The 20727-nt window shown below is 45.6% G+C and overlaps 1 protein-coding gene across 1 annotated transcript in view; it reads left to right on the top strand.

The window, feature by feature from the left end:
* The window catches only part of AMOTL1 (angiomotin like 1), a 54576-nt gene extending 34874 nt beyond the window's left edge, over nt 1-19702 (top strand). Inside the window, exons 7-13 of the mRNA XM_077173976.1 lie at nt 2219-2364; nt 8183-8332; nt 11776-11966; nt 13274-13399; nt 14636-14862; nt 15559-15828; nt 16754-19702. Coding sequence (XP_077030091.1) covers nt 2219-2364; nt 8183-8332; nt 11776-11966; nt 13274-13399; nt 14636-14862; nt 15559-15828; nt 16754-16857 — 1214 coding nt within the window. The 3' untranslated portion in view covers nt 16858-19702. The remainder of the gene's footprint in view (nt 1-2218; nt 2365-8182; nt 8333-11775; nt 11967-13273; nt 13400-14635; nt 14863-15558; nt 15829-16753) is intronic.
* The last annotated feature ends 1025 nt before the right edge of the window (nt 19703-20727 follow it).

The raw sequence follows: 20727 nt of genomic DNA, 5'->3' as shown, positions 1-20727 counted from the left end.
ACACGGAGAAATGTTGAGAGCTGTTCAGAAAATTGTTCTTGCCAGCTTTCTAGTGGTGATTATTTTGTGTATTTGTGTATAATTAGTCCTCTTGGCAGTATAGAAAGCACAATGCAACAGGGTAGGCTGAGGACTTCAACTTCCATGAATGGAAATTGAAAATGAAGATCCCAAGTCGTGTTTTGCTATGTTATCCCCACGTGTAATGTGAAACACGGGTTTCAAATCCAGAGCAGAGCATGTGTGGTCCCAGCATGAGGTGGTGGAGTGCAGGGCTGAAATAGCATTCGTCTTCCAGCTTCCTCACCCTCTAATGACATTAGCTCACTGATAATTTGCCCAGATTTACACTTTTCTACAATAGATACTAATGTTCCTACTGGCTAATCTGATTGAAGTAAATATTTTTGCATTGAAGGAAGAGATCTGCATGTCTGATATAAAATCCCATACCAACAAGGGAAGAGGAAGGCCACCATCATCCCAAGATGGCTCATGGTGGCAGTCAGTGGTGCAGTGTCCACAGCACTCACTGGGCTTTGCCTGTGGGCTTTGCAGTGACCAGCATGATGCTATTGCTGCCAGCAGTTTTTATGAGGTGCTGAGTTCCTCCTGGTAGGATAAATGAGAAGACAGGTGGGTGGGTTTGGGCTCACCTCGTCCACTTTTGCCTTGTACACATGGCTCAGCTTGTGTCCATCTCACCTCACTGCAGGCACCTGCTGATGGTGTGTGAATTAAACCTGTTCTCATCCCACCTCACACTAAGGAAGAATGTGGCCCTGCTGGGGCTAGTTCAGGTCTAAAATGGAATGGCTTTGGCATGAGAAGTTTTCTGACCCTGCTTGGGGGAAGGTGGATGGTTGAGTTCCAGCTTGAGTGGCCACATTTGGGTGGGGTGGGCTGGGTGTTTGGGGCAGGTTTCCCACGTTTCAGTGTTTTTGAAACAACTTTTCACTTCAGTTAAAAAATAATAAATTATGTAATGCTATGTTTTAAAAATCAAAAATCAAAACATTTATTTGATGCCAAATAAATTTTTGGAGGAAATTTTCCTTCCTGAAGGTTTTCCAAGTATCTATTTTTGTTGTCATTCAGAACAAAGGCCAAATTTTGAAATTTCAGATGTCACTGAAAGAAACCTCGATCCCCTGTTCACTTCAGTCATTAACTGTTTGTGCTCTGACATCAGGATCCAGTGATAGGCCTGTGACTCTTGTGTTCCCAGAAATGGCTTCTCAGCACTGTCAGGGCAGAAGCAGATGGAGCCAAGCATTTCCCCACACAGCTTGCCAGCAAAGTCAACGGTGGGCCTGCAATTTGTTGCTGAAGACAAAGACGTGAGCAGAGCAGACTGAATTTAGCCAGTTGTTTATTTTTTTAATGTTGTTTTAAATCTTACCCAAAAAGGGATGATTTTTCAGCAGAGAGGTTATCTACATGCTTTAGTCTCATAATGCTTAACAGAAGGGGAGCACTGGTCACTGGATCCTTAAATCCTACAGGTCTGGAAGGTCACCCAGGGCCCCCATAGGCCTGAAATGGCTCCCACAGCCTCTCTTTTCTTTGCATGGGCAGAGGAAGTGGGTACAGAGGCCTCCTATCATATTCTTTGTTACTTTTTCCCCTCTTTCAATTTTCAGGCTGTCCAGCACAGATTTGTGTTTACTATTTGGCTTCTTCAATTTTCTGTGTGTCATGATCTCCATCTTTGCAAATAAAAAGCTTGAGGCACAGCACAGCCCACATCCATGGAGCTGAGGTTTCTTGCCCATTACAGAAGGCAGCAGAATTGAAGCTGGCAGCTCTCAGCAGCTCTTGATGTAGGGTGTTGTGTAAAAAAGGGGTACCTGGTGCAAGCCAACATGTTTCTGGGGGATGTTCTAGCAGTTCAGCAGAATGGAATGTTCTGGGGGATGTTCTAGCAGTTCAGCAGAATGTGAGGCAGTGCTGGGGGCCACAAGCTCTGCTGGTGCAGATGCAGCCCAAGCTGCCCCTGGTCTCTGCTGCTGGTGTAAGGCTGGGCACTGAGGGGCTGAGCCCTGGCAGTAGAAGCTCCTTGCCCGCTGTGTCTCAGCACTGTGTTGTAAATGCCCTGCTCGCTGCTGCTTTTCATAGTTTCTGTTCTTCTAGGGAGGTGACAGCTTTCCTCTAGTGTGTGGTCTGGGGCCTGTGAGCTGTCCTCATGGCGTGGCTCTTGTTCTTGTCTTTCTTTCAGACAAAGAGAACTTGAAGGAGAAGGAAAAGTTGGAGATGGAGCTGGCAGCTGTGCGTTCAGCCAATGAGGACCAGCGGAGGCACATTGAAATCCTTGACCAGGCCCTAAACAATGCACAAGCCAAGGTTATTAAGCTGGAAGAGGAGGTGAGGCATGGACAATATTTCTGTGCTCTGAGGATACACATGGCTCATGGTTAGACCTTCTCCACCAAGTCCTGATTCTCTTCTACCCACAGAGTGCTAGGTCTTCCTGTTTCCCTTGCACTTGCCCTTTTATAGAGAAAATGTGTAGTTACACAATAGTGAGCCAAACAAGCAAGCAAAGGAGACCATAGTTGTGTCTAGAGCAAAGCCTTCAACATCCAACCAGGAACAAGATTAACTTCAACTAGCTGGTGGCTGAGGTAATGGTAGGATTTAACAGAAAAATTGAATAAAAAACTGACTACTCACTGGCCTGGGACTGTGATAGAGACATGTGGTGTTAGTGCATCCCATTTCTCATCAAAGAGTACCAGGAAGCTTTTGAGATGCACACAGCAGTGTAGGACTTGGTTACTTCACATCTTAAAATATCTGGCTGATCTGGCTGGAAGCAGACTGACTGACCAGGATTTAGAGCTGCAGGTTTTATTTGAGAGCTGAAGAGAACCTATCATACTGTGAGACCCAAGAAGTGCAAAAATCCCAATAAGTAATCATATAAGCCTGATAGTGAAAATAGGTATTCAGAGAGGAAGCGAAATCCTAGGCACAGGCGCTCTTTAAACTGACAGACAGAGCAATACCTAGTAGTTGGAAGCTGAAACTAGACAAATTCATAGTGGAAATAATGTTCAGTTTTAACTATATCTAAGAATGACATTGTCAGTTCTCCATTACTGGTGAAGAAAATCTCAATTTATTGAATTCCTTAAGGACCTTCAAATCAGGAGGTGTGGATCTAGTAACTGGTTGAAAGTCAATGCATGATAGCAGATTGGGTAAAACTGTCAAAACAGGCCCTTTTGACCTTTCAGACCCCTAAAATCTCTGTCCCTGGGACCAACAGAGGGGAGAATGTTTTATGGGAAGTAAAAGGAACCTGATCTTTACTGCCTAAGTGGCCAGGTCATTGGTGACAGGAAGGCTGTTGATGACCCTCTGCCCTAGCAGATTAGGTAGAGGTTCAGACTCTGGCACAGACTGTTGGCAGGATCTTGGGCAGCTCTGCTCCACTTCACAGCCTCATTTTCCACCTCCTCCCTCCCCAGGGCTGGCCAGGGGAGCGGGGATGCAAGGGGTCTTGTGGGGAGCAGAGAAAGCCTTTCTCAAATGCTTGCAATTAACTTAAGTGCCATTCATTGTCTTGGAAAGATGAAGGGAGAATTGACCTCTGTGATTTTTGAATGTTTTTTATTGACAGTAAAATGACAATGACAGACTCCCTGTCAGGCTAAACCAATGGTTACTTTGAGTCTGGAAGATTTGAAGTGCTATATGTGAGTGCTGAAGACATTTCTGGTTTGTACCTGACCAAAATAGCCTATTCAGACTCCCTGTTTAGAAATACTTTAAAAACTCCATTTCCTTGGATGGATGCACTCAGCAGCAAGAAGAGGATCACATTAAGTTAACTGCTCCTTTGTTAGTTAGACTAAAGCCTGCTCACCATCTGGGTGTATTTGGGGCAGTCCCTTTGGGGTAGCTGCAGGAGCCAGCATATCTTTAATCTGTACATAATTCACTTGACACTCTTTGGCTGAAAGGCAACCTGAGGTTTTCTATTTGCATTTCATTACAAAGGGCTGAATAAAGGAATGGTTTAGGTGCCTGCTTCTACACTCATGGCATCATGCAGGGCATGGGAAGAAGTAGTGTTTACCTTGTGTCTGGTCCACAGACTGTCAATGTGGTACTGGCAGGTAACATTGACTTGCTGAGTAGAGACTAGTGAAGGCAGAAGCATTTATACAGTGATCTCCAGGCAGGTGGTTCAAGAACCTACCTTGTGCCTGCTGTGTTGTATGTTTGCAGCCTTAGGGCTCTAAGAGCTTGGCAGTAGTCAGGTTTTAGTCTAGTCATTCAACAGAAATGTAAATGTGCCTCTGCTGGATCCTGGATTGTGGACTGGTAGAGCTGAGCAGAGGTTAGATATTCCCTTCTAGGGAGCTCCTAACCTGCCTAGGGCATGGCAGGAGTTATGGGGGTGGTAAATTCCTGCCTGGGGCACAGTAGGTGTTACAGAGGTGGTAAACTCCTGCCCTGGGCATGGTAGGTCTTAGAGGTGACATATGAAAGTGATGCCTTGGTATTTGCCAGAGTATATCAGAGTCCTTAGCCTGACAAACCCATGTTGATCTGGTACCTTTTAACTTCTTTGTTCTGTCTAAGGGCAGTTCAAATGAATTTTAGTCCAGCTGTGTGTTTTAATTGTTCAAGACAGTGTCAGGCAGCTTGGGTGAAGTGCAGTTAATCTGAGGCTGCCAGCACGTGCCCAAGCTCCAGCACTCACTTTCCCTTTTGTCCTCTTTTCATGGCTGAATCCGAGCACCTTTTCAACAGTCTCCAGTGTTTCTGGATCTTATTTAGACACATGCAGAAGATAAGCTGCCATGTTAAACCTTCATTTTAAGCCAGGGATTTTTACTATAGTTTGGAATATATTGAGGAAAACACAAATTCAGTCAAATCAAAATGACTGTTATTATTGTTAACAGAGCTCTAGCTCATACACTGCTTTGTAAATCTGCCCAGATTTCTTCTACCAGCAGCATGTAATTAACAGCATTTTAAATCAAGCCTTGAGAAATAAGCAGTAGCGAGTAAGTTGAATTAACATAAGATAGTGTTCTATATAAATCTGCATTATCCTTGAGTGCCTGCTAGTAGAAGGATTTAATTCAAAATGTGTAGGTGGTATTATTACCACATGTCATTTAGCAGACTGCTACTGGAATCATGTGTCTGTTCCATGCTTTGAATAGAAAACTGAATAATTGGAGAGGGCTCAGAAAGCAGCTGTACAATTTATTTGGGGTCCAGAAGCTGTTCTTTGCTAGGAAGAATTAAAGGGAAAAGTTGTTTGAGCTTCAGTCTGTGCACATGAACATGAATCACTGAATGGTTATGATTAGAAGGGACTACAGTGGGTCTTCTGGTCCACCCTCCCTGCTCAAGCAGTGTCATCCTAGAGCACATGGCACAGGATTGTGTCCAGATGGTTCTTGATTATCTGCAGTGAGGGAGGTTCCACAGCCTCTCTGGTCAATCTGTTCCAGTGCTCGGTCACCCACATAGTAAAGAACCCTCAGGTCCTTCTCTGCAGAGCTGGTTTCCAGCAGGTCAGCCCCCATCCTGTACTGGAGTATGGGCTTATTTCTCCCCAGGTGCAGGGCTCTGCATTTTCCCTTGTTGAATTTCAGAAGGTTCCTCTGTGCCCATCTCTCCAGCCTGTTGAGGTCCTTCTGGAGGGCTGCACAGCCCTCTGGGCTATCAGCAGCTCCTCCCAGCTTTGTGTCTGCAGGCAACTTGCTGAGGAGGCACCTGTGCCTTCACTCAAATCATTGATTCATAGGTCTACAAAGCTGGGCCCAGTACTGAACCTTGGGGGACACCACTAGTGCCAAACCTCCAACCAGACTGTGTGCCACCTGGGATCTGCTGTTCAGCCAGTTCTTAATCCTCCTCACTGTCCACTCATCCATGGTTCCTGAGTTTACCCCTGAGGATGTTGTGAGAGACAGTATGGAGAGCCCTGCTGAAGTCAAAGTAGACAATATCCACTGCTCTCCCTTTATCCATCCAGGGATGGATGAAGAAGGGATTGCTGAAGAGAGATTAAACATTTCTATTTAACATAAGAGGAAATAATGAGATGCAGTGTTTGGAGGCTGAAGCTGAGCAAATCAGGCTGAATATAAAGAGTTAAGAGTAATTAACACTGAAACAATCTACTTAGAGTGATAGTGGATTCTCCATCCCTTACAGTCTTTCATTCAAATCTCATATCTGTAGAATGCAATTGTTCAAACTGGAGTTACATTTCTAGCACAGATATTTTTCCAAGACCCACTCATCTTTACTCAGATTTATTTGCTTGGATGATCTCCTTTTAGCCTTAGCTCTTCTTCATCTTTATTTTCCTAATCCCCGGGACAAGGGCAATGTTCAGGCAAGTTTGCTGATCTGGTGAAGAAGTGAATTGTTTAATTAAATGCTTATTGCTCTGGTAGATCACAGTTTGGAAACAGAACAAGAAGTAATTTGCTTAAATTGCATAAGAGAAAGCCAGATTAGGCATTAGGGTAAAAGTTTTCTGGCAGTAAAGGAAAATAAACTGTGAAGTAGTTTGCAGGGATAGGTCGTGTAATTCCTACCCCTGAGTGATTTTGTAAACAGCTTATAGAGATATGTGCCAGGTTTTATGTACAGTTGATCCTACCATGTAGCAGGAGGATGGATTGGTACCTCTCCAGTTGCCATCCAGTTTTGGGGTTTTTTTGAGTCTGTGTGTCTGTAAGGTGTTGGAACTTAGCATCACATGTCTCTGATTTTAGCCATCCTTCCATTATGGATCCATGCTTCACTGGCAACCCAAATTAACTTGGATTACAACATTTTATACTTTGTGTTTTAAATGCATTGGTGATTTTTTTTTTTTTTTTTGTTTATCAATCTACATGCAGACTAGAAAAGTCAGAATTGGCTTGAGAACCTCCCTATAAACTTATGAATGTTTATGAGAACTGTCTTGTTGCATATCTCATGCAAAACTGTTTTTGAAGGCAGTGGTGGGCACGTGAGCATTGCCTCAGCCACAAGGGCAGAGGTGTGTGAGTGTGAACCCTGGGGTCTAGAGGGTGCTCCAAAGCCAAGTTGTGGCTGCTGTGATACAGATGGACCCTGCAGCATTTGGCAGGACATGGGAGAGCAAAGGAGGTCTGCTGCCAAAGAGAGACCCTGGGGGAGCTCCCTATCCCTCTCTGGGATGCTGGTGTGGCTGGAGGTGACACAAACACCTTCCTACTGCCAAAGTAGCACTTTCAGCAAGAAGCCTCTGCTGTGTGGATCTTGCCAAGTTGTGAGCTCCTAAGGAATGCAGTCTTCATACTGCTGCCAGAGACTAGTGGGGTTTATAATCTCATTAATTTTCAGGGAAAGCCCAGGGAGCTGTAAGCATTACCCTAGATTGCAGCAGGGCTAAGGAGGTCACTCTGCCAGTTGTTGGTGCCAGGCATAAGGGAGGTTTGTTTAGACCAAACTATGCTTTTACTGTGAGCAAGCCTTTATTTCACTTCCCCTGTGACATGGATGGATTTAGGGTGACAGAAGAGGAATTTGTACCCCTTTTGGGGTATGCTGCTTGAGCAATCTCTGGCCATAAAACTCTGCATTGCAAAACCCTTGTGTCATGTTTAGCCCTTCAGTAATTGCATTATAAATGTAAAGAGGGCCTGGCTTTAGCTGCCAGGACATCCCATCTACAGATCACCATGGACAAGCCTGTGAGCACAATAGAGTAGGTGGGAGTGCTTCTGGCTGCTGGCACGCTACTTGTTCCACCTGTGCTGAGCAAATATGCAGGAGTGAAGAAAGAACCTCTCTGTCTGGGTGCGGGCAGTGTGCTGAGTGTCAGCAGTCAATAAAACCCACGGGGACTCCTCTTATCTGGGTTTGTCCTGCGTATTTGCCCAAAGAGTGCCCACCAACATCAGAGCTCTTGCTTAGAAATGCCTGGGGGGTTCATGGTTAGCAGATCCCCAGTGGGTGGAAGATCTGGGGCAGCATTCCTTCCAAAAAGGGTAGCTGTGTCCCAGCAATGCCTGCTGTGCATATTCCCTGCCCATCAAAGACACCATCCTTTCCCTAGAGGAACTCTTGGAAGCAAATGACCAAAGCCATGCTCAAGCTGAGTGTGTGCCTGAAGAGGCCCGGGGTGGGGTACAGTGCCCTGCAGCCTGCTGACCCCTGTGCCCCACAGCTGCGCAGGAAGCAGGCCTACGTGGAGAAGGTGGAGAAGCTGCAGCAGGCGCTGACACAGCTGCAGGCAGCCTGTGAGAAGAGGGAGCAGATGGAGCGGCGGCTGCGCACACGCCTGGAGAGAGAGCTGGACTCGCTGAGGATGCAGCAGGTGAGCACAGGGTGATATGGGCAGGACCTCAGCGCTTTGGTGTTGATTTGAACTGAGGTGGTCACTTGCAGCCCTGCCAGGTGATACCTTGTCTTTGGATTGGGTTGTTGGGCTTTCCTCCTAAACCACTCCTTTGGATCATTGATCACTGGAAGCGTTAAAGATAATGTTGGATGGGCCTTTGAACTCATGAAGTTTTCCCTGCCCATGACAGGAGGGATGGATTTAGATGATATCTGAAGGTCCCTTGCAACCCAAATCATTCTATGATTCTTATTCCTGATCTTCAGCAGAGGGTGGGGCCATTCTGCTATGGGGCTCTGGATACAGTTGAACCCTGCCTGCTGCTGAGCTGAGATGTCCTGGCTCCCTTCCCCAAGGGCAGGCAGGGGAAAATGTCCTTCCATATTTCTCTCTCTAGAAATTGTGCAAAAACCGGCTCCACACAGAAGGAGGAGAGGAAAGGTGCGGTACATGTGAGATTCACCCCAAAAATTTTAGCTGATGTTTCATTGAAAAGGCCAAGTGGGATGATGTGGGATCTGGTAGGAGCAAGATTTAGGCCCATATTTGTTCTGTGCAAAGCTTGATGTGTGTGGTTCACAGAAACTTCAACCCATGACAGATCTGGAGCCAAGTGATATCATCTTCAGACAATAAATTATTTATATATCAGTCCAGTCCAGAATGGGCTAGGAGTATAGTTTTGAATTTCTGTATGTGTCCCCTTGTTTTTTGGCAGTCTTGTGTCTTTAGAGGGGTATTGCTATGCTTGTATTTTATGCAGTTATAACACCTTTGTTATAACACCTTCATCCCTACGTCACAAACGCCAGTCATCTTGGAAAGGAAAAAAAAAGAGGAGGTTGCAGGGAGAATTTCCAGGCTGCAGCCTGCACCAAATGCCAAATACATGGGCATTGGCCCTGGAGGAGAGTGAGCAGATATGCTAAATGTATCAAACTGTGGCCTGGGGAAAAAGCAGCAACATAAGCAAAGCATGATGCTCCTGGAACTCTTGAAACTCTTGAAGCACTCACCCATATCTGTCATCGCACGCATCTGCTACTATAACCTTTCCTTGTTTATAAGCCATTAGTGGACACCAAAGCAGCTGTTACACAGAGCTTGTGCTGCCAGAAAGCAGAGGGGCTGATCCTGCTGGCAGGATGCCATTGGGAAATAGCTCTACGGTCAGGGTCAGTGTCAGGAGTTTGCAGAGTCATGAAGCAGCCAGACCTGAGAGCATCCCTTTCCTTCTGGCAGTCCCAGGGCAGGGCAGGTCCCCCAGCACCCTGCCCAAGGTATCACTCTGCTGCTGCTCCTTGCAGACCCTTCTCATTCATCTCTACTCTTTCTTGCTGCCATAGAAGTGTTTTAAGTCTTTCTTGCCCAGTCCACCACGGGCTTGGTGTTCAAATCTTCTCAGTTCCCCCTCAGCCAGCTCTCTTCCAGTTTAACAAAGGAATTACATAGAACATAATATACTAATGCCATTTGAGAAAAGAACATCTGAGAAAAATTAAAATTCAAGTGAATGTAAAACTAGAACCAAGGCTGAGACAGATTGATATATTAAGTAACAGGGATGGACTATTGCTGAAATCCTTGTCTTGAGAGTTCAGGCTATGTCTGTTCGTTTTGGCAGAAAATTCTTCTGTAATTTGCAGATTGTTTATTTTTAAATTTTTTTTTTGGTACTGTAATTAGCAATTGGTTGTTGGGTTGGCATAATTTTCGAATGCCTGCACCCATTCCATCTAGTCAGTTTTAAGAGGAAAAATACTCTTAACTTCTTGTCTCACCTACAAGCTTTGCGAGAAAGCTTTGGGGTATTTTTACTATTTTTATCTATACTATTTGTTTATGAGCCACAATGTTGCAGAGACTCACTTTACTTCAAAATACCCCAGCTTTTTGCTTCAGAGCTGTTTTCTCTGAGTAATCAAAGTTATAGCTATTGAAACATTTTCTCATTGCAGAGAAAAAAAGGTGATTTTCTTTTCTCATTTTTACCAGAGTGAGCAGAAGGGACCCAGCACACAAAGAGACAGTGAGCCAGAATCTCTTCTGTCCCTGGCTTGCTGGTAGCTGAGTCCAAATGGCAAATCTTCCTTATCATTGACACACTAATTGGGAACAAAAAACAAGCCCTTCCAGTCAGCACTGCAGGCTCAGTGTGCAGGGCTGGCAGATGTTTTGACTCAGAAGATTACAAGCTCCTGTGATGTCCCAGGATACCATTTGTAAATCAGGACCACACTTCCAAAATACTACCTTCCTGACAGAGGTATGACAATATTTTTGCAGGAGCAGAGTCACAGCCATTGTTCCCAAGGGCTGCTCCATACTGCATTTCCAGAAAGCATCTCCCAAACATGTTGTTACTGCACCAGAGGCAAAGGCTGCAGCCCTTTCCTGGTATCTCTAGTTTCAGTGGTACAGCTGTGCCAGTGGAACCTCAAGGTGCAGCATGAATGAGAAGCCAGTGCTCCTGAGACATAGTTTCCTCTTTAGCACAATACCATTCACCATGGAGTATAACAAATCTCTTGCATTTTTTAAATTAATTTATTTCTACTGTGTTCTCCCAGAGCTTCATGCCTCTCCCCTCATTGTGCACTCATCCCTCTGCTGAGCCAAGGACTGGATCTCCCTCTGCCTCCCTATCAGCAGTGAGAGGAGCTCAGGGTAGCTACCCATGCTGCTTAGGTGACTTAAATTAAAGTGCTGTAACTGGGTGTAATAAATCCTGCCTGGACAAGCACTTTTCTTGCAGCATAGATGGAAAGAGTTGTGCACCCATTGCTGCTTGTCAGCATCCCATGGGAGCCACCCCACAGGTGCCTGGGAATCTTCTGCCCCTCTAGTTAGAACGTTAGCTGTTACACCATGAAAAGCATCCCCTGAGGGCACAAGAGAACTAATGTGCCAGAAGGAACAAGCTTAAATGCATGGCTGGGATATTTTCCCAGCTGCTGTTTTAAACAGGGTACATGTAACTAGGTCACAAGGTGCTTTTTTTCAGCTTTAATATATAAACCCTCTGGTAATAACTGCCTGTTCATACTTAGCACTGCCCAGCCATGGGCATGAAGTCCCAGCGAGAAGAATGTATTTTAAAGCTTCATTGCTTCTTTTCCTATCAACTTTTTTTTCTACTTTTTCCCTTGGCTTGGGTTATCCCAGGAAATCTCTACACATCCAGGGTAGCTGCAATATCCCTGCTTCTGTCAGCATGGTCTGGGGAAGCCTGTGCTAGGGTTGCACATATGGTCAATGTGCCAGTTCTCCTGCAAGCTAAGGGATTTAGCCTGGGATTTCCACCTGCCCCTGTCAAAAGACATGGAGGTGTCTTTGAATGTGCCAGAAAACTGAGGAAAAAAGGGTCAGCATGCCATGCTTGGTGGGGCATGAATATCTGTCACTGTTTCCACTGGCAGAGGCAGGGCAGCTACCAGGCAAGCAGCCTTCCAGAGCATAATGCCCCGGCCCTCATGGAGCTGGTGCGGGAGAAGGAGGAGAGGATCCTGGCCTTGGAAGCTGACATGACCAAGTGGGAGCAGAAGTACCTGGAGGAGAGTACGATCCGGCACTTTGCCATGAACGCTGCAGCCACAGCTGCCACAGAGAGGTAAGATGGCCTTGCTGCAAGCAGGCAGCTCTGTTCACATGGACAGCATGGCAAAATAGTACAGAATGGGTGCTCTCTTAAGGCTGGATGTTGCTTGCCTTGCCCTGCTGAGTCACACTGCCTGGGTTAATGCACTTCTCCTGGGTGTCATGCCAGTGAGATAGAATAGTTGCTTGAGACAGGATTTGTCCTTCTGACTGGGTCCAAAGGCTTATCAAATCTAGGCATCAGATGGAAGCAATGGCCTCTGGGAGTCTGAAGGTGCCAAATTACACAGCACAGGTAAGGCAGCTCCTCCCAGTACCCTGGCGGAGGGAGCAGGGACGTGGTATATAGCTGCACCCATCCCATGTCCTGCAACAAGATTGTTTAACCTCGTTTTAAAAACATGTAGTAAGGGAAATTTTATTGCCTAAATAACCCTTTTCACCACTTCACTAATCTTCCAACTAAAATGTTTTTCCTGATAGCTAAGCTAAACTTCTTCACTGCCAATTATCTACATTGATTCTTGTCCTTCCCAGGCATACAGGATGAACAAATGACCACTGTTGATGTTTAAACAGCCTTGTAAATATCGGAAGACAGATATTCCCTGTTCTATTTTCCCTGCTCTGAACTAGCTTCTTCCCCTCAGCCATTCCTGACATGCCCTCCTGTAAACCCTTTCCCTTTCACATTGTGTATGTCTGGATATCTGTCTCCAGTTTGTCTGTGTCAAAGCGTGGTGGCCAAAAGTACAAAAGGCAGTGACACTTCCCAGTGATCAGGAGGATGGGATACTTAACTTCTCAACCCAGTTTCTTAGGAACCAAATCCCCAGGAAACATCCTAAAGTGAGTTTTCCCTTTGAAATGTGTTTAGATATGTGAGTCAGGATGGACGTTCCTTTTGCACTCCAGTCTAGGCAGCAATTACTGCACTGTTTTTCAACTTCCAAAGCGTAGAGCTTTGTTACTGGTTCATGATGTAGTCTTGTTGACTGGGAATCTTGGTGCGTGGGTCCCTCTGATGTCTGACCCTGTCCTTCTGGGTGGCTGTTATCCCTGTGTGGGTCACCCATGATTCCAGCATGCTCTCTGTTCCTTTAACCCAGTTAAATAAATGGCATTAATGACCCAGCCCAAGCTGAGAGTAGCCTGCTCCAGGATGTCCCGATGCCAGGTAGCCATCTGCTTTATGGACAGCATTCCTGGCTTGCTCTTTGAACATGGGTTTGGGGTTTTCTTTGCAAGTTTCAATGTCACTTGCAAAAGGCAGCTTCACAGTCTCAGGAGCCTGACTGACCGTGGTGAACCCTTTGCCAGGGATGCCTCGGCCCCGAGCCACTCGCACAACGGCAGCTACGGCGAGACAACGCTGGAAGTGCGGGGCTGGCAGGAGGAGGAGGAGATCGTGCAAGCCAACCGCCGCTGCCAGGACATGGAGTACACGTAAGGGATATGCCTTGCCATTCCTGCTTCTTGGGGGGTTGGGGCTGGGTGCAGATAAACCAGGATGCCCTTCTGTTCCTTCCGACATGCCTGGAAAGGATGGGCTTGGCTTCACTTTGACTTAGTTTTGCTCTTCAGCATTCAAACAGGGATTAAAGAATTGTTGTCATAACTTCCTCCCTACCTTCCTGTTAAGCCTTCTGTGGCAAACCCAACATTTTTACAAAGCAGAGGCTGTTCCACTATTAAAAGTAGTCTGGCATGCAAGGACACAAATTTGCAGACACTTCTATAAAAAAGGTGTATTTGTTGCTGTGGAAAATACCAGTGATTGTTTTTACTGGGTTTGGGTTTTGTTTTTCAGTCACGGATGCAAGGTAATCCTGCTTCCAAGGAAGTAGTGGAGTTTTGCCACTGCCTTCATTAATATAGATTAACATCTTGTGTTTAAATTGCTCATTAAATGTGTCATGATGAAAACTAATGCTTTCACTGCTTCACAAAATGCACCTGCATTGTATTATATATTGTATGGCACGGTCAGGCTAGTAGTTTGACTGTCAAAGTGTACAGATTTTTGAAAAACATAGTTTTGTAGTTGTGCAGTATGATTTGGTGCTAATCATTCCTGGAGAAGAGTTTGGATAATCTCATTTTTTTAGTGATTTGAGAGTCTTTAGGGTCTGTAGCAAGCTTTACCCACCTCTGAACACCATTGTGCTGATTGTTTTTGCAGCAGTGAGGGAGAAGGAAGAGCCCAGACCACCTCTTAGAGAAACCAAAAGGAACTCACTTCAGCAGGTCTTTTTACCCCAGCTGACAACAGACCTGAATCCTGCGGTTAACTCAGTCTGCCAAAGCATAGTTTCCAGATTTGGCCCCAGTGCATTACAGGCGTGAAAATTGCCATGTGTTTGTATTGTTAATGTAGCAATGTGCAGCCTGGTCAGGATACTGCCCACTGCTCCTGCTGGGTTAGTCAAACCATAGCATAGATGGGTGCAGTTAACCTTGCAGAAAGGTTTTGGCTTAATAGCTAGAAATGCTGTCTGTTTTGAAGTGCATGGTTGTTCTTGGAGGAACTGCTGGGAGCTGTCTTGCCCAAGTATCCAAAAGCAGAGAGGACAGAGCAGCAGGGCATCTGCCTGGGGACCTTCCTGCTGCCTCTAGGTGTGGAGACCTGCCCATATGAATGTTTTTTCCATTCCTGTAAGCAGAGCATTCATATTTTGGCAGAATAAAGAATCTCCACGCCAAAATAATTGAGAAGGATGCCATGATCAAGGTCCTTCAGCAGCGGTCGCGGAAGGACCCTGGCAAAGCTGACAGCGCCAGCCTGCGGCCGGCTCGCTCCGTGCCCTCCATCGCCGCCGCTGCCGGCGCGCACTCGCGCCAGACCTCGCTCACCAGCAACCAGATAGCTGAGGAGAGGAAGGAGGAAAAGCTCTGGAAGGGAAGCATAGGTGAGTTCTGCTTTTGCTTTAGTTCATCCATCACTTCATGCTAATCCTTCTGCTTGAGCTTAGCCAAAGTGCCTTGGCACACATTGCCCTGACAGCTCATTTCCAGAGCACTTTCTGTGGGCAGGATGTGTGTCATTGTGCTTGAGTAAAAAAAAACAGTAATTCTTTAACCTTGCACTGTATCTTAATTACATTTTAAATCATTAAATCATTCTGCACTGATTATAGAAAGCCATAGTTGAGGGAAGGCCTCCTAGATACAAGCACAAATGTTTGTAACTTTATGGGAGTAAATAACAAATTTGGGCTAGAAATAAAGCCTGAATAAAGTTAATCAAGAGGGTGAGAATCCCTTTGGATAGGACAGCATGATGTGATGTGGCAGATAAATGGGAAAATCAAGGCCAGACTGCCTGTTGTTTGGGACCACATAGGATGGGGGTGTGGAGGTGTGCAAGGCAGTGTTGGGAGTAAGTGCCACTGGGATGGGTGTGGACGAGGCAGGGAGGGGAAGCTGCTTTCAAAAAGCTGATTTAGGAAAGTACCATGTGGATGCCAGAAAAAGCAGCATCAAGGGGAAAAGCTAAGCCAAACGAAATGACTGGAGCCATACCCAGCATCTTGTAGCTCCGGGGTGGGATGGGGGACAGCACATGCATTTGAGCCAGGATGTGACTGACCTCTCTGTGTTTTCAGGGCTGCTCTTGGGAAAGGAGCACCATGACCACCCATCAGGCCCCTCTCTGCCTCCTCCTTTGCCCTCCTTGTCCTGCATGCCCGTCCCAGTGCCGGCAGCCTCCCACGCAAAGACGGGCAGCAAAGACAGCAGCACCCAGACGGACAAAACCGCGGAGCTCTTCTGGCCCGCCACTGCCTCCTTCCCCGGCCGGGGACGCCTGGGTGCCACCCCGTCACACAGCCCAGCCCCACGGCCCCTGGGGACACGAGTGGCCAGCGAGAAACTGGGTGAGCTCTGCCAGATCCCTGTCAGTGCAAAATGTCAGCATCCCCCCCCCGGGAGTATCAGCAATCCCCAGAGACACATCAGTATTAATGGGGGCAAGGTGTGGGTATGTAATGCTGCCACAGTTCATAAGGTATGGTGGAGGTTTCTTCAGGGAAACTAAAATTGTAGAGAGAGAACTTTCTAGGGCTGCTAGGGTGGCTTTGCAGAGCTTTGTGCTCAGCAGCTTCTGTAAAGCTCCGTTCGTCTGTGGCAGGCTAGATATTTATGCTGCTAGATATAAAATTTAGAATTTCACACCTTGAAAACTCTCCCCACCTGCTCAAAATCTCCTCTTTTTTTTCAACTGAAACCATGGTTGGTTAAACCACCATTTTCTCCCTAATTTTTAAAGAAAAGCTGGGGGCAATAGTAAGGAGAAAGTGGAGATCTTTTTTATTTAGGAGGGGTGAAGAAGTACAATTTTAGTTATTTTTGAAGGGTGGAAACTGCTGGTTTGCAGTCCTAGCAGAGGAGACATTTATTTTATGCATGTTATTTTGAAAGAGCCTGTTTCTTACACATTCATCTCCTCTCAAAAGCATCTCCTCTCAGAAACATGCTATGTATCATTAAAAGGGCTGACTATCACAGACCTATATGGTCTTTAGCATCCCTTCCAACCCAGACTATTCTATGGTTTTAGCTAAAGAGATTCTTTGATGTGTATCTCTTAAATACCACCTCAGGGTCTGTGCACACCGACACACTTGGTGTCGTTGTGTGGGGAATTCAGCATCACACGTTCTTAGTGTCCTAAACAAATATGGCTTTCAGTATGTAGGGTGTACAGGTAATACATGCCCCACCCTCAAGGAATGGGTTGGTATTTGCTTTGAACAACGTGAATTTGGACTGAAGACCAACTTCCCCTTCTTTCCATTGCAGAGAACTCCAGCCATGGGAAGCTGCCTGACAGCAAAGGCAGAGTGAGCAGCCTGCTCCACAAGCCTGAGTTTCCAGACACAGACATGATGGAAGTCCTCATCTGAGCAGAGGACAGCATCTCTGGGGTTTTGTGTGTGTACAGCCAGGCCCAAGATGGTCCTCGGTGTGCCAACCTTGAAAACTAACCCTGAGAGTGTGAAAAAAGACAAAGTTTATTCCCAAATTGAAGCTAGAGTCTGACACGTTGAGACTTTTCACCAGGCGAGAAGTCAAGAGCACTGAAGAGGAGTGATGAAATGAACGTCTGACGTTTTCTGAACAGAAGGGGTCATTGAAAATGGAAAGTGGTGTGAGAAGGGGAGTGTTGAGGAAAAAGTAAACTGTGTTTTCTGGCATAAAGAGAAAGTAGTGAAGTTACAGACTGGTTGCACGCTGCTGCTCTGTTTTCCTGCCTCACCAACCAGGACAGGGAGTGAAATCCTGTCTCTTTGGAGGCCAGAGAAAGTTTCTGAATAATCCAGGAAAAACTTGCATCTTCTCCATATCAATGCATTTCTCAAAGGTTTCAGTCTCAAAAATTTCACTTCTTAATTTTTGTGAATAATTGGTCTGTAGATGTACACGGCAGGTTCTTGTAAGTATTTGTTTGAAGTAGCATTGGTGTGGCTTTCCTGGGCAGGCAGGTCAGGTGCCTCTTTCCTGGCTGGACAAGTGTTTCTCTTGGAGCTGAATTTACAGTACAAATATTCATGTCTTGCAACCTCAGAGCTTGCTGAGACTTCTTTTTTTGATAGGAGCAGTTGTTGGCTGGAATTCTCCTGGTGGATGAATGCAGAAGGGGGAGGGGGGACCCTGCTGAAGCAAACCCTGTTGTAACCATAGGAAAGTTTCAGGAGGGAAAGTTAGGGGAGGATCCCAGCAGCTCCCTAAAGGCCTGTGAGTTATAGAGTTCCCTCAGAGGGGAGCTGCATGGGTTTGTTTTTAGAGGAGTTAAGCTGGGTTGCCATGTGAGATCAGAAGATACCTTTTTCTGGGCACTGGTTCATCGTATTTGAAGAATCAGTGTATTTGTGGTAAGAACAAGATTTTTCCTTACTTTCAATTCTTATAGCCAAATCCTAGCTTCTTTGAGCATACCAACCTGCTGTTTAAGCTGTTGTGGGACTAGACATTAAGGAGTACAGGAGCAGGCGGGGAAGGGTTTAACTGCAAAGCAGTACGTGAGCATCATGGGCTTTCTGTGCTGAGCTGCGGTTTCTTTTCACCTTATTTTACCCAGGGTGGAACATTTCTTATTTTCAGCCTTGAATTCAGTCCCTGAATTCAGTAGGAGGCAGCCAGCTCACCCACTGTGTTACTCGTGGCTTCGTGCACTGCACATGCCGATGGGGAAATTTTCCTCTGCGAGGCATTTCTGTATTGGCTTTGCAGTTCCTGCTTGTGGTGCACTTTAAGGAGAGCTTGACTTTGGGAAAAGGAGCAATGGGATTTAATGTGAAGCTACCCAGAGTGGAAAAGTGATGGGTGCTAGAAGTAATCGTGCACTCAGGGCTGGCTCGAGGTCACCTCTTCCCATAGGCGACAAATCAGAGCCCTTGACTGTTGAGAACACCAGACATTTTAAACTCTGCTTTTGCCAAAAACTGAAGCCCTTGTGAACTCAAAGCCTTCACAGGCCAGAGCCTTGTGCTCAGTACTGCCTGGCTGATACCTATTGTTTTTAAAAAGAACAAAATTGCTATGGTAAAGCTATGCACTTATTTTTGCGTGTACTTAGAATTAGACGTATGTTGTTGTCACCCTCTTTCTGAGTTTCACACTTGTTAAACAAAGTAGTGGTAGGTAGGTTGTGCAGGAAGCAAACTGTGTGTTTCAAGTATTAGCAGCTTTGCATTGTGAAACCAAAGGTGTAAAACCCTTGGAAGATGTTATGCAGCTTAATATATGCCTTGTAAGATAATTTTTTCCCCTCTAAAGTTAATTTAAACGTTGTAATTGTTTGCATAAAAGCCGGGACCGTGTGTGACATCACCACTGACCCACTTTCGTGGCTCTTCCTCAAGCATCTGGAGTAGGAATGGGGCAAGAGAAAGACAAATCAAGGGAATACAAGTAAAATGTTGGTGCATTTTTAATGGCATCACTTTTTATCCAAGAAATAAGGATACCCAGGTGCTTGGAAGTCCCTAAACATTTTGTTACCAGCTGTAATATTTCTTTTGCTGAAACTCTTCAGTAAATTGTGTGCAGGCAGACAGTGAGGTGTCCAGGAGAAACAGTGCTGGATCAGCATGGATCAGCTCTCAGTTATGTTTGGTAGTGGTTCAGCTCGATTTCTCCAAGTCAGCTAGAGTACAGCACTCCTCCTTGGGGAGACCACAGTCTCTCCAGGTGCTGCTATCCAAAGCTGGCTTTACACTTGATGCTGCCCCAGATATAGGAAACTGTTAGAGACAGTGTGTATGCAACAGCTGAAATAAACCAAATTCTCACCAATTCTGTTGAGCTCAAGAGATGTTAGTTTTCCTGGAGGGAAGGTCTGGAGGAGTGGTGTGTCTCCCTCCAGCCCAAGCACTAGCAGGACTTGGATGGAGTACTACTGCCATATGTCAGCCCCGCTGAGCAGAGCGGCCCAGCTCCATTTGTGCTGGCTTTCCCAGCTCTTTGAACTGTTTTGTGTTTTTGGGAAACTGTGCTGTAGCCATTCCAGGTGATGTCAGTGGTAACTAGTTGTAAAATACCGTCATTTTTTATTGCTGTTGGTTGTATAGAGAAGTTTGTGTACAGTGTTTTACAGCTGGAGGGTTATTTGTACATAGGGGGGGAAATGAAGGATGTTATGTGTCACCCCCAGCAAATGTTGATATTGTTGGTCAGCCAAAGATTTCTTATTCTTTGCTGTTTAAATTTGTGCCTTACTATTGTAGATAATAAATGTATAAACATGTTTATTTTCTCACTTTTCCAGTGTGAATACATTCAGTCCTCCAGAAGAAAGAACTTTAAAAAAATTCTTGAGGCTTTGCAAACAATGTGTTAGGACTAAGAGGGGATGCCTCAGGGACTTTTAAGGTTGCATCTTCTCCATTTTTCATAGGTGTTAATGAAAGGCCCCACAGCAGCTGACACCAGTAGGTGTATGTGGGCATGAAATCTGTGGGTCTCCAAGGCAGAGGATCAAACTGGGAGCTTGCCCAAGCAAGAAGAGCATGATTTTAGAGATGATCAAGAAGAGATATGATTTTAGTGAGATTGTCTTCACTGGAAGGAAATGAGAGGGGAAACTTAATGAGATACTTTGATGAAGATATTAATATTTTTTAGGCCTATGTTCCTGCTAAGCATAGAACTCACACTGATTTTTTTTAAATTTTATTTTTTCTTGAGGATCTGGGGCTTCTTTATTTGACAGATGTTGGATCAGTGTGAGTGAGGTACCTAAATATTTTTTATATCTAGATGTTCTTGAATTATACACTGTGCTCAGTAAGGAATAAGGATCAGATCCCATTTCATGCTGTAGTGCTGGCAAGGGGAATGCTCCAGCCTGATGGAAATATTGTTCCTATGTTTGTTTATGCAACTGAAATAAATGGGGGGAAGGGAGCAAAAGTGAGCCAAGTGTCTGGCTCTGAGTTAGGGAGGTTTGCTCAGCAGGCTCTCACATGCTCTTGAAAGTGTCTGTTAAAAAATTCCTGAATCAGGTCCCAGCGAGCTGCAGGCATGAAAGGCATGAATGCCACTAAGGGCCTCTCTCTCCTATGAGTTCTCTGCCTGTCCCAACCTTCTCTCCCCAGATCCTTGCACAATTGAAAAGAAACAACCTGTCCAGAGCAGGAGTGTGTTAGCAAAGATCCAGGAGGGTTGCAGAAGCTTGAGGAGAAGTTTGCTTGACCCAGATCCCAGCACCCTGTGCTCCTCATGCAAGCACAGGTCGGCCTGACCCATCTGATCACTCCATCTTCAAGATATGG

The sequence above is a fragment of the Agelaius phoeniceus genome, chromosome 2 (assembly GCF_051311805.1).
Source record: "Agelaius phoeniceus isolate bAgePho1 chromosome 2, bAgePho1.hap1, whole genome shotgun sequence".
Lineage (NCBI taxonomy): Eukaryota > Metazoa > Chordata > Aves > Passeriformes > Icteridae > Agelaius > Agelaius phoeniceus.
This window is presented reverse-complemented; position numbering and strand designations above follow the sequence as displayed.